The sequence below is a fragment of the Balaenoptera physalus genome (genome assembly GCF_965194825.1).
Source record: "Balaenoptera physalus genome assembly, chromosome: 15".
In the NCBI taxonomy this organism is placed as follows: Eukaryota; Metazoa; Chordata; class Mammalia; order Artiodactyla; family Balaenopteridae; genus Balaenoptera; species Balaenoptera physalus.
This window is the reverse complement of record NC_138894.1, coordinates 40,658,374-40,674,801: the sequence shown is the minus strand read 5'-3', so window position 1 is coordinate 40,674,801 and position 16,428 is coordinate 40,658,374. Positions and strand designations below refer to the sequence as shown.

Here is a 16,428-nt window from a genome sequence, read left to right as displayed (position 1 = left end):
TTGGTGATGTCTCAACTCGTTATAAATAAACCGGAAGTTCCTTTGTATAATGTCCCTCATAGTAGGAAACCCAGGGCCCCTGAGTATTTCATTGTGATCACTTTTTGGTGTTCAATTTTTTTCTAATAAATCCTGGTAGGAATTGAAACTCATATAAGAGCTCTTTCCTAGAGGATGTTCTTAAAATACAGCTTTTTTTACCTTGTTTTTAGTTTGACAAAGCAGTTGCAGAATAAACAAAAACAAAAAGTGATACTAGGCAAAACTTAACCAAGAAATGGCTCACTGAAGCTTTTTAAAGTAATTAGTGTAGTTGGATAGAGTTGGCAAAAGAAAGCTAAACACAGACTTTTTCTGAAGTTTCTGTTGAAATGCTTTTGATTTTTGAAATGTGTCTGTAAATTACAGGTGGTTCCCAAAACCTCCTAGTTCCAGGGGTAATGAATGGAATGACTAAGTTATACAGTATTGTACATTTATAGAGCTATTAGATGGTCTTAAAATACTTGCTATTTACAATGTCAAACTTATGAAGTACTACAGGGATTTTATGTGAAACATTTCAATTGTGGTTAAAGTAATATAATCATCTCTGGGAAAGAAATTTATAATTGGACTCTAAAAAAAATTTAGTCTAAGCTGGTATTTAACGTCGGGGTATTATGAAGTAAAGTAATGCTTTAAAATGCAACAATTGTTATTTTAATCTTTTTTTATGTAGAAATGTATGAAACACCAAAGAGAATGCTGCAAATGGATTTATTGTCATCTACCTTCAGTTCTCCTAATGATCCAGATGGACAGAGTGATATCTTTTGGGATCAGAATTCTCCAATGACAAAACAGTTAGGTAAGTTGTTAAAACATTTTTATCTGGGTGAATATTTGATTAATGATTAGGATTTAACTGTAGAATCTCAGTCGGATATCCACATCAGGAACTTTTATACAGCAAATGTTTTTCGAGAATATTAAGTGATCATGTTGCTGTGATATGCCTGTAATGTCAGAATGCATAGTGATCTAAGCCATGCTAATTAAAATTGTGTTCTAAGACGTGACCACTATTTTTAAAAATTAGTTTTTTGTTTTTAATTTATAGAAATGTCTTTGTTTCTTTAGGTAAAGGAAGAAAAAAGCAGATTTACACCACAGATAGTGATGAAATCTCACATATTGTTAAGCGTATTGCTCCTCAGGTAAATATCAGTATTTTATAGTTTATTTTAAAACAGTGAAAATATGCCACTAAGTTTTTTTTTAATAGTTCATTTATGTGAAAAATATTTCATCTTATTCAATTCTCTTTTCTAAAAACAGAGCAGCAAAGATTATTTTTACCTTTTCTACCACTGGAATGCATGTTTTGAAAAAAGGACCATAATTTAAAATTGGTAATATATATTTTCCTAAGCATATATATATACTTTTTTAGAATGATGATTTTTAACTAGAGCTTTGTGTTTATTTTGTTTTTAATGTTATTTAACAATATATGGTATCATTTTTCAAGTTACTAAAAGAGTAGAATCAGACAATAAAAGTTTAAACTTCTAAGTTTTTTGTGATGGGTATTTTTTTTTCCTGTCTGTAGCACACCTTTTCCTCATTGAAACTGCTTTTATTAATACTTGTTGGCTTATAATATCATCAAGAAACATAAAAATGGAAAAAACATTGGATTTGGAGTTAGTTCTCAGTCTGCCTCCTATGCTGGCTGACCCTAAGCAAGTCACTTAAACTCTCAGAACTTTAGTTCATTCAGCCATTAAAATAGAATTATTACTTGTATTGCTCTCTTTCTTGGATTATTATGATGACTGAATTGGATAAAAATTCTATGTAAACTACAGAGCACTACAAATACTAGGTTAAAGTTAATTATGATAGTTAAATTATTTGCTATAAAAGAACTGTATTCAAAAATTTCTTCTTTATTTCAGCTCTTGTAATGCTTGAGTGTAAGAGAAGTATAAGTTTAGGTCAACCTCTGTTCTGGACCTCTTTCCTTTCTCTTTTTCTTATTTAGCAACATTTAAATCCAGAAAACATCCAGTTTTTGCTTAGTGTCTTCTCCATAGGAAGTTTAGTATTTTTCCTTGAAATGCCCTTGGATAGTGACTATATGTTGACCATAAACAAGAGATGACACTGGCCCAAACTGTGGTTGCAAGGATCACCATCATCCAGGTGGAGGAGACAGGAAATAAAGTTTTTCTTAGCAACTATAAAACATCCAGAATTACAACTAACACAGTCAAAACAACTCTGTTGCTACTAGCTCTACATTCCATGTTTGACATGTCATAGAAATGCATTTTACATACAGTTCATTAGTTAAATAGCCTTTATACCATACACTGCTTGCTTCATAAGTTAACAATAGATCTTCATTAATTGTGGGTTTCACATGAAAGAAGCATAATAAAATGTGTTTGGGCTGGCCAGCCTCAATAGTGATAAAAAGAGAGTTGAGTAAATTATTGGACTCTTTACCTAAGTGGGCTGGAAATAATAGCTCACATAAAGAAATGGCAACAGTATGCAAGTGGTAACTTGTGTATAAGAAAAAGTACAGTGAAATTAGTTGCTTTTAAATATTACCATTTTCACCTGAGCACTTTTAAAGCACATAAATCTTTGGTAATATCAAGGTCTTCTTAAGAACTTGTCATTTTCTCAGAATGACATATTCATGTTGTTTATTTTTAGGTGAGTTACCCTCCTCAAATAATTATTTAAGTCACCTTAATAGTTCCAGAGATGACATTTTTTAAAATTTGTACTTTTAATTGGTCAGTCATTTTGCTTTCTTCAGGGATACTTTTTGTACAATGTTGTTCTTTGAAGATGGTGTATATTTTTCCATCATTTTTACAACTCTGCACAGTATACTCTAGGATATGTGCTTAGATACCTTTTACAGTACCTGGATTGTAATTATTGTAATTGTGTAAGTATTGATGAGGAAATTTTAAAAATATAACATTTACAAATACTATAAAAAATATATAGGACCCATGTATATATATAACTAGATGTATAAAGTTATCATACTTTTATATTCTAAAAATGGAATGAATTTAAAATTACTTGGTAAATGGACCAAAAAAAAAAATCCATAATTAAATCATTAAGAATGTTATTTTTCCCTAAATTCAAGATTGTTGAAACAAAAGGGAAAATATGTATTGTGTCTAAAATCAAAATTATTGCTTTCCTTGGGTATTTTGCAAAGCTAAAATCTACTAGGTTCAACTGGACATCTAAGAAAACTGCTTGTTGATTGAGGATTTTGAAGTACCAAGTTGTAGGTATCTTTTCACCTAACTTTCTAGTGAATAAACATGAACTGGCATCTTTATGCTCAGCATTTTGCTAGATGCTGAACTATCAGGAATAGTCCTTGCCTTCAAGTAATCTATAATCTAGTGATAAGATTATTTTAATTTGTGTGATAGTTGCTTGTTTATGCTCATTCTAGGCACTATAAAAATAGAGTAGAAAATGATTAACTTGTTTAATTTATTGGTTTGGTTTGTAACTAATACACAAATTTATTCTCTAATTTTATGCATGATCAAGTGACTGAAGGGTATAGCAGAAAGATCCAGGACTAAAATGGCTTTTTTCTAGCCTTAATACTGGTTAAACTTCTTTACCTGCTTTCTCTACTTACTTTTTGTTCTTATCCTTCATTCACAGCATCAGTTCTAACCTTGCACTTATCTCTAACTTGGTCCTGATTTAATTCTAAGTTGTCTTAATTCTACCTAAGTGTTGTCAGTTAAGGTCAACATGGATTGTCCCAGCTTTAGATAAGCATTATAATGGGGATAGGGAAAATTTGGAGAATCAGGTGATACAGAAAATACTCCATATGTATCTCTCTTTATTCAGAATTCTAATGATTCCTGCTACATGGTTTATTTCTGATACTAATGTTTATTTTATGAATATCTTATGACAACTGAAATAAGTTGTTCGGTTTTCTTTTGATGAAAACATGTGCTTTTACTATTGAATATGCATTTCCTAATTAATTAAATTCTTAAAAACAAAATTTTTGTGAAAATAAGGAATTCCCAATTCTGAGTGTTTTCATTCCCAGAAACATAAATAGATCACTTCTTGCAGCTTGTTAGTGCTGTCCTCCATCTTCTCATTGTTTTGGAGTTTGTTTAGTAGCCATCACCTTACCAGAAATTACTGCTTTAAGAAAATAATTCAGCATAATTAAAGTGGATTTTTGTTTGGTTGGTTTTGGTACTTTTACACCTCTTTTTTTTCCCCTTCTGCCAAAGGATGAGAAACCAACAACAGACTCCATGCTGGGCGTGTGGATTGGTGCAACTGCTATTCCTTGCACTCCTAGTGTAGCAAAAGGAAAATCAAGAGCAAAACTCAGCTGCGCAAAGTAAGTTCAAACTTTGCAGTTTTTCTAACATTCAGTGAAGTAAATATTTTTAATATTCTGTTTTGGTTTTGTGAATATGTCAAAATGGTTATAAATTATTTTCCTAAATTTTGACATGTAAAATTTTGACTTAAAATAATTATAATATCAGTATGTGTTAAAACTTTTGAGTTTTAACATTAAAATATGTTAAATAACAACTGAATATTTATGACTTTTAGAACTTTACTTAGTTGTAATTTTTAAAATGTTTGTTTAATAGGTTAAAATCACAAAATCAGGAGGAGGAACTTATGAAATTGGCTAAGCAATTTGATAAAAATATGGAAGAGCTAGATGTGATTCAAGAGCAAAACAAGAGAAATCATGATCTTATCCAGATGATTTCAGAAGCAGAGACTTTAAATAATTACAGAGATAGTGTACAGACGCAGTTGCTACATGATATAGTTCCTGAAATCGATAATGCTATGATAAAGAAGCCAGTGAAAGAAAACAGGATATTTGTAGTAAATGATCAAAATAGCAGTCAGAAGCCATTTGACCAAAACGCTGAAGCAGCCTTTATCGCCATTTTTGATGGTTCTACTCAGAAATGTAGTGGACGGTTAAGCCAAGATCTGTCAGATGCTTTCTTGAACACCAGTAATACTACCTTTGGAAAGAAAAACGCTTTGAAAGAGGAGAACATCATTACTAATGAAACTCTGGTCACTGAAAAACTGCCAAATAAAACCAAAGGATCACTTTCTCGTCAAGTAGATAATCCTGGAATGACAAAATCACATGTGACTGCCTGTACTAAGGAACCAGGAGCTTTTAATAAGCACATTGATACATTTACTACCAGTGACTTTGAGGATGATTGGGAAAACTTACTAAATAATGAACCTTTTGTTATGCAAAATATTGAAATGTCTGAACTTTTCGCTGCCCCTGAAACAGCCCAGATTACTGATCAAAAGGAAATTTGTACCTTTAACAGTAAAAATGGTAAAAGTAAGTCAGGAATGAATACAAGTCTAGATACCAGGTTAAGAGATTCAAAAATTTTACAACATCTTCCTTCAAAGACATGGAACAGTGAATTAACAGATGCTGCAAAATACAGATTTTCACCAAAGCCGAATGATAGACCAAATAAATTATCATCCACTGGAAATAAATTGGAGAAATCTTTTAATACAATTGTTGTTCAAGACAAAATTCAAGACTGTGCAGTTGCATCTAATCTGGCAAAAGTAAATGAAGATACTCATATTAAATTTACTTCTAATGTAAATGCTTCTGAAAAAAAGTCTACTTTGAACCCAGGATGTTCTAATGAACAAAAAAATAAGTCCATTTTTAATCAGTCTTTTAAGGCACCTACTAATGTCGAGCCTTTAGGCTCTGCAACTTTGGGCAATAAAACCAGTGTTTGTAACCCAAATCAGACTAATGCGTCAAAGCTTAGTTCTTTCTTTGATGATTGGAATGATACATCATTTACCAATGAAATTGTTAAAGCCTGTCATCACTTAGAGAATACCTGGGAAGCAGATGATGTAGATGATGATTTATTATACCAAGCATGTGATGATATTGAAAGACTAACTCAGGAACAAGACATTAGAGTGGACAGCAAGACATCAGAAAGTGTACTTGGGATCAATAGTAGTTCTAAACATGGAGCCAAAAATGTGTTTACTACACCTAAACAAGGAAGTCAGTTGGTGCAATCAAAGCATTTGAATCTGAACAGCGTTTCAGTGCAAACATCTTCATTGACAGATAGCTTACAAATAAATAAATCAATGAAGATGGAGAAAAGGGAAATTTGTGGAAATTCTCCCGGATTTTTAGGTGCCACGACAAATTTGACTATATATTCTAAGAACTCAAATTGTCAGATCAATAATCTGCATGTCTCTTGGAATAACACTGATGTTCCAAAACAAGTGAATAGTTCCAAATCGGTTCTTACAGGAAGTTCAAGTTTGAATGTGAGTTCAGATCATATGAGTACAGAAATTGCTGCTAATAAGAAGAAATTGAGTACTCCACATCTATCGCATAGCACCGTAACAGATGAAGCTCAGAGTGACCTTAACAGAACAGTGAGATTTTCTAAGTACACGTTTATAAAGATGAAAAATTCTCAGATTCTTTCTCAGTTTAATAACAATTGTATAACAGGAAGTATTTCTGGTACCAAAATCACACAGGGTTTGCAGAAAAATAAAACTGTCAACCCATTATGTGGGAAGGCTGTTCAACAGCAGTCTTTGGTGAAATTTTCTGAATCTTTGAAACAAACTTCAAAAGGTATGTATGAAATAATTTTCTTTGAAAAGTAACCAAACTAGTTATTTGTTGTATTGAATTTGCATAACATACAAGTTAAAAACTATGATGTTTAACTAGAAGTCTTAAAGTGATTCTTAAAAATAATGCTGGAAAAAAAATAATGCTGGAATATACAAACACTGGGTGATTTATGCTTTTAAAAGACTGCATCGAATTCTTTGCCAACATTTAATACAGTGACTGGTGTATAGTAGGCACTCGATAAGTATGTGTTGAATGTTTTCTGAATCATTTCCTGGAAAATTTCACTTATAGATTCTTGTATTATTGTGTGAAGATTCCTTGTGTTCACTAAATATCTCATTGTTTTAAAATTTGAATAATCTTACTCCTGTGTTTAGCAGAATATTGAGGTGAACAATATTTGAAGATTTAGAGCATTCTAATTAAATGCCTTTGCTAGAATACCATCTGATATAAAACTGTTAGTTATGATGGTTAGAATTGTTATTTACTTACTCAGTACATCCTGTGATCTTTGATTCTTTCCAGTTCTTTTCCCCAGTTCTCCTTTCTATCAAGTTCCATTGTTTCTACCTCAAAAAATATATCTGAAAACTGTACACTTTTCTCACTGTCTCCTGCTACCACCCTTATCCAAGCCAACGTTTCCTGACTGGACTGCTACAGTTCTTTTACCTGTTCCCTGTCAATTCTAGTCTCCAAACAGCAGAATCATCTTTTAAAACAAGATAAAAAATAAAAACAAATATGGCATTTGTCTGCTTAAAGACAACCTTCAGCCACTGTCCATCCTATTTCAAATAAATCCAGACTTTACCCTGTGATCTACAAGGCCCTGGATTATCTCTCCTTAACCTTTTTGTCCTCTTTTTTTGCCTTACCTATTAGGCTTCAGCTATGTCAGCTGTATTTCAGTTCCTCAAACAGAATAGGTTCTTTTCTAGTTCAGGAGCTTTGACTGCTAGGCCCAGTTAACACTGCTTCCCAGCATGTGACCCCCACCCCTCCTTTGGCTGGTGCTTTTTTTTTTAAAATAAATTTATTTATTTATTTATTTGTGGCTGCGTTGGGTCTTCATTGTTGCACGTGGTCTTTCTCCAGTTGCGGCGAGCAGGGGCTACTTTTTGTTGCAGAGCATGGGCTTCTCATTGTGGTGGCTTCTCTTGTTGCAGAGCATGGGCTCTAGGCACGTGAGCGTCGGTAGTTGTGGTGTGTGGGCTCAGTAGTTGTGGCTTGCGGGCTCTAGAGCGCAGGCTCAGTAGTTGTGGTGCGTGGGCTTAGTTGCTCCATGGCATGTGGGATCTTCCCGGACCAGGGCTTGAACCCATGTCCCCTGCACTGGCAGGTGGATTCTTAACCACTGCGCCACTAGGGAAGTCCAGTTGGTGCTTTTTTATCCTTAGGTCTCAGTTTCAGTATTGATATTACTATCTCACAGAAGCCTTCCTTCAACAGTCTATAAATGCTTTCCTTGTTATTTTCAGTCATCTCTCTTATTTCCTTCATTTCTTTTATCACAGTTTGCAATCAAATATTGATAACTGTCTGTCTCATCAGTGAATACCTAGGCCTACCACAGCAGCTGCCAGTTAGATGTTTAATAAATATTTGAATGAACATCATGCAATATAATGTGAAAAGTCTGTCATTCACTGATACTGTAGTAGTTTTTAAAAGGGAATATTTCTGGCATAACTACATGTGCTTCTTAATGCCCAGGGCTCTTCACCAGAAACCTAGTGCCCCCACATGCATACGCCAAATCTGCTGGCTCTTTTCTGTTTATCCTTTAAAACTCAGTGCATTTCTAACCACGCAGAGTGATTAAGATTCGCTTTCTCTGGGTTTCTCCAATACCCAGTGCTAACTTCTGTTACAGCATTTACTATGCTAGCTTGTAATGATAGATTTCCTTAATCAGTCTCCCTCACTTGGGGCTAAACATTAGGATTCTTACCTATTATGTAGATCAATGCTACTATGGTAAGGGAGTTTTTAGTTTCTTTTAACATGATTGTTGTCTGTTTAGATGATGCTTTTGTTGGCATTATTGCTACAACTTTCCTATTTAAGTGATCCTTCCCTTTAAAAAAAATTGTAACAGTAATATGTAGTTTTATAAAAATAAAGAAAACAGTATAGATTAATTTGAAGTAAAAAGGTAAGTCCTCTATTTCTCCTTTCCTCCAACCATTCCTCAGGGAAATTATATAGTATACACTATCTGGCAACTTGGTTTTGCTTTCACTTAATACATTGTAACTATCTTTTCCTGTTAGTACATATAGATTTGCTTTAGTCCTTTGAGTGACTATATAGTATGTCATTATATGGATGTACCATAATTTATTTAACTGTTTCTCTGTTGATGGAGGTTTAGTTTGATTGCAGTTTTTTGCATTATAAACAACAGTACAGTCCTCCAGTGAATATTCTTCTACATAAATTTACACACACTTGTGTGATTGTATGTTAATTACTGAAAATTTATGTAAGGTTCAGAATGTTTTAAATTTTGATGGATATCTCCAAATCGTCCCCCCAATCGCATCAATTTATATTCTTATCAACACTGACAATGAATACTTCTCTACATTGTCACCGAAACTAGAAACGTTGAAGCTTTAAAATTGTTGTCAGTCTATAATAGTCTAAACGTTTAAGTTTATGTTTAAATAAGTGTAATTAATTGAAGCATGTTTCCAATATGAATTTATTTACTTATAGTTGTAATTCCATTAAAAACTAAATCTCTCTGGAATATTTGAGTTTTTCCAAAACTCCTGTCTTATCTGCACTTTTTTATGGATGGATAATCTGCCTTTCAGTTTACTTTACAATTTTTCTGTTAAGTTTATTGATAGTGCCTGATATTCTAATTAATATTAGCGTTGTTGATATTTTCTGTTGTTTCTATTTCCTCTTACTTTGGTATAGCAAGCTGCTCTCCAGGAAATATCTTTGAAACAAAACTCTTCTAACCACCTCATTGCTTTAAGCTAGGTTTGGCTAACTGTGGCCTGTCCAAATCCAGCCTGTATAGCCTGTTTTTGTACAGCCAGCAAACTAAGATGAGTTTCACATTTTATTTGTTTATTTATTTTTGGCCGCATTGGTTCTTCATTGCTGCGAGCGGGCTTTCTCTAGTTGTGGCGAGCAGGGGCTACTCTAAGTTGCGGTGCGTGGGCTTCTCATTGCGATTGGCTTCTGTTATTGCAGAGCACGGGCTCTAGACGTGCGGGCTTCAGTAGTTGCAGGACGCAGGCTCAGTAGTTGCGGCACACGGGCTCTAGGGCATGTGGACTTAAGTACTTGTGGCGCGTGGGCTCAGTAGTTGGGACTCGCAGGCTCTAGAGCATAGTCTCAGTAGTTGTGGCGCATGGGCTTAGTTGCTCCGCAGCATGTGGGATCTTCCCGGACCAGGGATCGAACCCATGTTCGTTGCATTGGCAAGCGGATTCTTAACCACTGCACCACCAGGGAAGTCCCACTTTCACATTTTAAGTGGTTGAAAAAAATCAAAAGAAGAATAATACTTCATGACTTTTGAAAACTATATGGAATTCATACTTTATTGTCCATAAACAAAGTTTTATTTGAACACAGCCACATCATTTACTTATATGTATCGTCCATTGCTGTTTTCATGCTACAAGGACAGAACTGAACAGTTGCAACAAGAAATCACATGCCTCTTAAAGGTTAACATACTTTCTGGCCTTTTACAGAAGAAAAAAGTTTCCTGACCCCTGCTTTGGGATTAAGATTAAAAAGAGCCACTCTTGCTTTGTACCTCGCAATAGTTTGAGACCTTGCTATGTGTTTTTATTGCAGATTGTGTTAAAGGAAGTGCTGATGGGAGAAATGAATGACTCTGTTGAAATCAAATTTGCCTAATGAGACTTTATTAATATCACAAAACCAGCTGTAAGGCCAGTTTTAGGGAGCTATGTTCTTTTCTGCCATCATGGATTATTAACCTATTTTCCTTCCAAATTTATGGTCAACTGAATGTAAATTGTGTGTGTGTATTCTGAGTTTCTTGTGTTTCTCAGCTTTCAGGCTAAAATAATAGATAAATTAGTCAAGCAAATTTTAAAGTACATTTGAGTATTATTCTCTAAGAAAAAATAGGTACAGTCTGTGAGATAATTGATTTAGAAAATAAAAGGCAACAGAATCATCCAGGGAGTTTGAGATATATGTCTCTTACCCTGAACACCTTCTCTCATTTCTGATTATACTGAGGAAGGAAGGGGAGACAGATGGTATATTTTGAGTAAATATATACCTTAGTTAACAAGAGAAATGTCATAACAACTAAATTCTGAACCTCTGTCTAGATGTCGGTGTAAATAATATTTCTCTGCTGACAGTGCTGCAAATTCTTATTTACTTCTCTGAAAGGTAGATTTTACAACATAAACAGTTTTACCAATACACGGTCACTTAAATATGTATTAGGATGATGGGCTTGATTTTAAAACATTATTTAAATGAGAAAATAGGTTTGATAATTTTAAAGTTTGATTTTTATAGCATTACATAGATAATCTAATATTTTAGCCCAGAGTGACTTAACTGTGGAATTAATTTTATTAGAACTCAGAATTTTGGTAGAGGCAGAATTGGATGTGTTATTAAAATAGAACTTTCTCATTTTCATTTATCTAATTTAAAACATTGTTTATTTTATAGTAGGCTTATCTGAAGTATACACTAAAGTGTGTTGCATAAGAATATATCAGAATGATTCATATTTTATATATTAAAAGACATTCATATTGAAAATTTTATTCAGATATCCTGCTTCTTGAAATAGTTTTCCAATGTTTGTAGAAAATATATCTTCCGAATAAAAATATAATATCTGACAGTGAGTTACATGTTTATTGACAATGATAGATTTCACTCTATTACTCCAAAATATTTTTCCTGGATAGCTGAAATGAAAATCTTGGAGTTCTATAGAGGAAAAAAAGTAGGAGTAGGAATATTAACATAGGATATCTTATAGTAAAAATATACTCTTTGAAGTGTTGGTATCTAATTTAATGCATTATATTTTGACTACTTTTCTATTACAATTTATATAACGTTTAAAATTCCAATTTGTTTTTAAAATATATTAATTTATTGGTTATATAAATTAGATGTCATTGTTTACAAAAATTATTTGCTGGGTAGTCAAAATGTACAGGTTTTAATCAAATGGATTTTATCTCACTGTGAAAAGAGTGCATCAAACAGATTGATCAGTGCTTGATTTTATTTTGGCCTAGAGCCTTGTACTGTACTGTATCTGTACTTGTAGTCTTATATTTAGTAAAGTATAGTTTAATAACGAAACCAATGTAGCAAATCTGGGTAATAAAAAAGTAAAAATTAAAACTTATTCAGAACAACTATATAGTCTGTAAAGCTAATATCTATATTTGGTTTCATTTTTAGAGGAAGAAGAGAAAAATAGAAAGTATTCTCCTGAAGAAATTCAGAGAAAAAGACAAGAAGCACTGGTTCGAAGAATGGCCAAAGCACAGGCATCATCTGTAAAGAAAGACAGCTCCCACTTAACTTGATTTCTTTAATGAAATGTTACTTCGGAGGTAACAAAGACAGTTGATAACTATCTATGATAGGAAATATTTTTTCTTGATTTCTCTATGAGAAATTTAATGCTGAGTTATAAAGCATGGACTTCTACTTTATTTAATAAATCAGTGTTTACAATGGTCAATGAAACCTTTCCTTGGAGATGTATGTGAAAGTAATTGCATGTAAGTTTTGGAAATTCAGGAAAGTTAGCAATTATGTAGTAGAATCATACAGAGGAAACTAGTTTTATTTTTAAATACTGTGATTGCAGAAGATCATCAAAAAATAGATAATCCACTTAATTTTTATTGTAATAAGTCTTTTCCTAATACAAAGCTTCAACTTACTAATAGAGACTATTTCTTCATAGCTTTATTTTCAATAACTGTTCCTTAAGGTTTTTATACGTTTCTGAATTTTAATTAATACTTCCATATTCTTAGGAACATGTTTGGTAGGAAATAAAGGACTTCATAAGAAAATTACTATTTTCAATTCCTAGTTTGTAATAGATGTGAATTTAAAATTTTCTAAAATGTAGTACATTTTGGAAACTTCCCACCATTTTTAGGGAAAATGCTGATTTAAGAAGTTTAGTTTTGAAAGAAGAATGTGGATTAGCTATATAAGTAGTGTACCATCAGTAACATTTAGAACTGTCAGAAACTTTAGATATCATCTGGTCCAGCTTCTGCACTGTATAGGTGAGAAATGAATACTGTTATTCCAAAAGTCAGAAGGCAAGTTGGAGCTGTGCTAGGATTAGAATGATGTCTTTCATTCTAGTGTATACCTAGGCAAATGGTACCATTTGCTTCAGAGTATTAATTAGTACCTAAAATAACTTGTTTGTGGGCGCATTAATTACTTTATAGTATAAAACTTAAAAAAAGTAACTAAAATACATTAAGCGACTGATAATAATGCTTATTGTTTCTTGTATTAAAGAATTAACCATTCCAGGATATAAAAAATGAGAATCTTTTTTCAATTTTCCTATAACTATGTAATTTTCCCTTGATTAATTTACTGACTTTGCTAATTTGTTCTTCTCTGTTACTCTCTTTTTAATTTTTGCTTGTTTGGAATTTGCGAAGCCAGAAGTAAAAATCTTAGCTGAGGGCATAAGGACGGTAAGAATGCTTTATTTATCCCAAATGGCTTTAGGAGACCTGACGAAACTTATAAATGTGAAACACCTATGAGGGTGTTCACCACTATTCAGGTATCTTAGAGCTATGATAATATCAAAGTAATTAAATGCATTTTAAGGTATTGCTCTATAGAGATACATAATTTTGAAAATTGTATTTTCATATAAACAGTGGAGTAACACATTCTAGGTAATGTTTATTATTTGCCTAAGAATATATAAAAAAGTATCTAAATAAATATAGGTAGTTTTTCTATGTAAGAAAATGAAGAGCTGAGAATCTATTTATCTTTTTCTAAACTGGCTTCACTGTGTTCTTACTACTCTTTGGATATCTCTACTTTTGCTTAAGCTCCCCCCTGCCTACCACTTGATCTCTCTAGAATGGCTTTAGCCTATTCTGTCCAATCATTAAGACTCAGCCCAATAAATTTCAGTTGCTGTGACAATTGTACCCGACCATCCTTACTGGAATTGATTTCTTTTCTCTTATCATTGTGGTACTTATGTCTTATATCTTTTGTTGGACAATTCTATAATGCCTTATATGTTATTCAGTTGTATATGTATTCTAGTAATATTTCTAAAAGTTCTTTGTTTGAATCTCTTTCATAATTTTGTCATATTCTCAATACAGCCTATGCTACTATTTACTTAACAGTTTTCTTTAAAGTGACCCCTTTTCTCTTTAAAGGCTGACTTATAGTACTTAGGGATGGGGGTGGAAGAGTGGCCCAGCAAATCTGAGCCTGAACACGCTCTTCACAGTTGCCTTTTCTATCCTGATTCCTTTTCTTTTTTTTTTTTTTAGATTCTCAGAATTTATTCATAACTGAAAGTATGTACCTTTTGACCAACATCGGTGGGTTGATTTTAATTGACACCTAGGACAACAAGTTGTTCTAACTGAGAATTCCCACGGCAAGGACAGTGAGCTAGCATTTGTTCGGAAAGGCCTCACTCTGGCTGTTCATCTATATTATCTCTGATCTACACTTGAGGCTTTGCTAATTTGTATAATGAACATTTAAAATGTCTTTTCAGTTGCAGAATTAGTGCTTGTTATTAGCTTGTGAATGTTACAAGTGGGCTTTCAATGGTCAGATTACTGGGGTTCAGGATATACACCAACTGAAGTATTTAGGGAAATCCCTGCACTGGCATGGATTAAACTGCAGCCAGCCTATCCTGAGGGATGGCTCAGACAGACATGTATTTACACCTCTGTGTCATAGAGTAAGTACATATCCTTAATGTCATTAGATAATGCCAAGCTGTTTCCTATAAATGTGCACCTTTTACAGTTCCATCACACTTTAAAATGCTTGACAATCTGTTGGCTGTGTACTAACATCTTATTGTGGTTTTAATTGGCAATTTCCCTACTACTAGTAAAATAGGGCCCTTTTTCATATGTTTATATACCATCTGAATTTGCTCAATTATGAGTTGCTTGTATAGACACTTTTCTGTTGGGTTGCCCGTTTTTGTTTTTTGTTTTTTTCACACACACACACTGTATTTTTACAAGAAATAAATAAACTGACACCAAGCATTGTAAATGGATGACCACAACAAAAGCAACAATGATTGCAATTACCAAACACTAAACACACTCATACTATGTCATAATATTGACATTCAGTCCAGTAATCCACCACTGTAACAGCTCCTTTACTTTGCAGTGAAAATTGATTTGTATATTTTTTGCCTCTGAGTCCTTGTGGAATTTTTTTTTTTTTTTTTTTTTATTCAAACAGAAAGTCACAAAAATTATAATCATCCTCATCAGGTCACTCAGTCCCATGTAATTAATTTTTTTTCATCTTGATCTTTTGTTAGCACTTTTATGAATTCATCCGTTTTCCATTAGAGTTCTGAAAATGCTTATTCATTCAGTTCAGCAGTATAGTCAGTTACCAGAAACCTGTACTTGTCAGAATCTTTTCCATGAATTCCTTGAAGATGAAACCCTTTTATAGGAACATTTTTGCGAAAGCATCAGAGTACACCCAGAACTGTCTGTAAATGACAAAAGACTTAAAAACGACCACGGCTAAAGGATTGATGCAAGTTCATAATAATGCAATTGACAAGGAAATATAGTTATTTCTGGGATATACATTTTAAAGTAATAACTAGAATTATGACTTATAACATTATACCAGAACATATAAGATTTTTAGAAATTTCATGTAATGTCTGAAACATTTATATTAACATATTTCCATACAAATAACCCAAAGAAAGTTTAGTATTAGTTGTTTCTTTTGTTTGTTTGTGTTTTTTATACTGCAGGTTCTTATTAGTCATCAATTTTATGCACATCAGTGTATACATGTCAATCCCAATCGCCCAATTCAGCACACCACCATCCCCAACCCACCGCAGTTTTCCCCCCTTGGTGGCCATACATTTGTTCTCTACATCTGTGTCTCAACTTCTGCCCTGCAAACCGGTTCATCTGTACCATTTTTCTAGGTTCCACATACATGCGTTAATATACGATATTTGTTTTTCTCTTTCTGACTTAATTCACTCTGTATGACAGTCTCTAGATCCATCCACATCTCAACAAATGACTCAGTTTTGTTCCTTTTTATGGCTGAGTAATATTCCATTGTATATATGTACCACATCTTCTTTATCCATTCATCTGTCGATGGGCATTTAGGTTGCTTCCATGACCTGGCTATTGTAAATAGTGCTGCAGTGAACATCGGGGTGCATGTGTCTTTTTTTTTTAAAGATTTATTGATTTATTGATCGATTGATTGCTATGTTGGGTCTTCGTTTCTGTGCTAGGGCTTTCTCTAGTTGCGGCAAGCGGGGGCCACTCTTCATCACGGTGCGCGGGCCTCTCACTATCGTGGCCTCTCTTGTTGCGGAGCACAGGCTCCAGACGCGCAGGCTCAGTAGCTGTGGCTCAAGGGCCTAGTTGCTCCGTGGC

The 16,428-nt window shown here is 33.4% G+C and overlaps 1 protein-coding gene and 1 long non-coding RNA gene across 6 annotated transcripts in view; both read left to right on the top strand.

The window, feature by feature from the left end:
- Nucleotides 1-15,251, top strand: part of ETAA1 (ETAA1 activator of ATR kinase) — a 29,065-nt gene extending 13,814 nt beyond the window's left edge. For 2 of the 5 annotated variants that reach the window (XM_082426571.1, XM_082426569.1), the window contains exons 2-6: nucleotides 722-850; nucleotides 1,123-1,199; nucleotides 4,305-4,417; nucleotides 4,680-6,724; nucleotides 12,182-12,671. In XM_082426571.1, the coding sequence (XP_082282697.1) occupies nucleotides 722-850; nucleotides 1,123-1,199; nucleotides 4,305-4,417; nucleotides 4,680-6,724; nucleotides 12,182-12,309 (2,492 nt within the window). In that variant the 3' untranslated portion in view covers nucleotides 12,310-12,671. Of the gene's footprint in view, nucleotides 1-721; nucleotides 851-1,122; nucleotides 1,200-4,304; nucleotides 4,418-4,679; nucleotides 6,725-12,181; nucleotides 12,672-13,422; nucleotides 13,459-14,289 lie in introns of those variants that run through there. The other 3 variants (XR_014253955.1, XR_014253956.1, XM_082426570.1) reach the window with 3 other exon arrangements.
- The window catches only part of LOC309643712, a 129,664-nt gene that overhangs the window by 101,740 nt on the left and 11,496 nt on the right, over nucleotides 1-16,428 (top strand). The gene's annotated exons all lie outside the window — the stretch shown is intronic.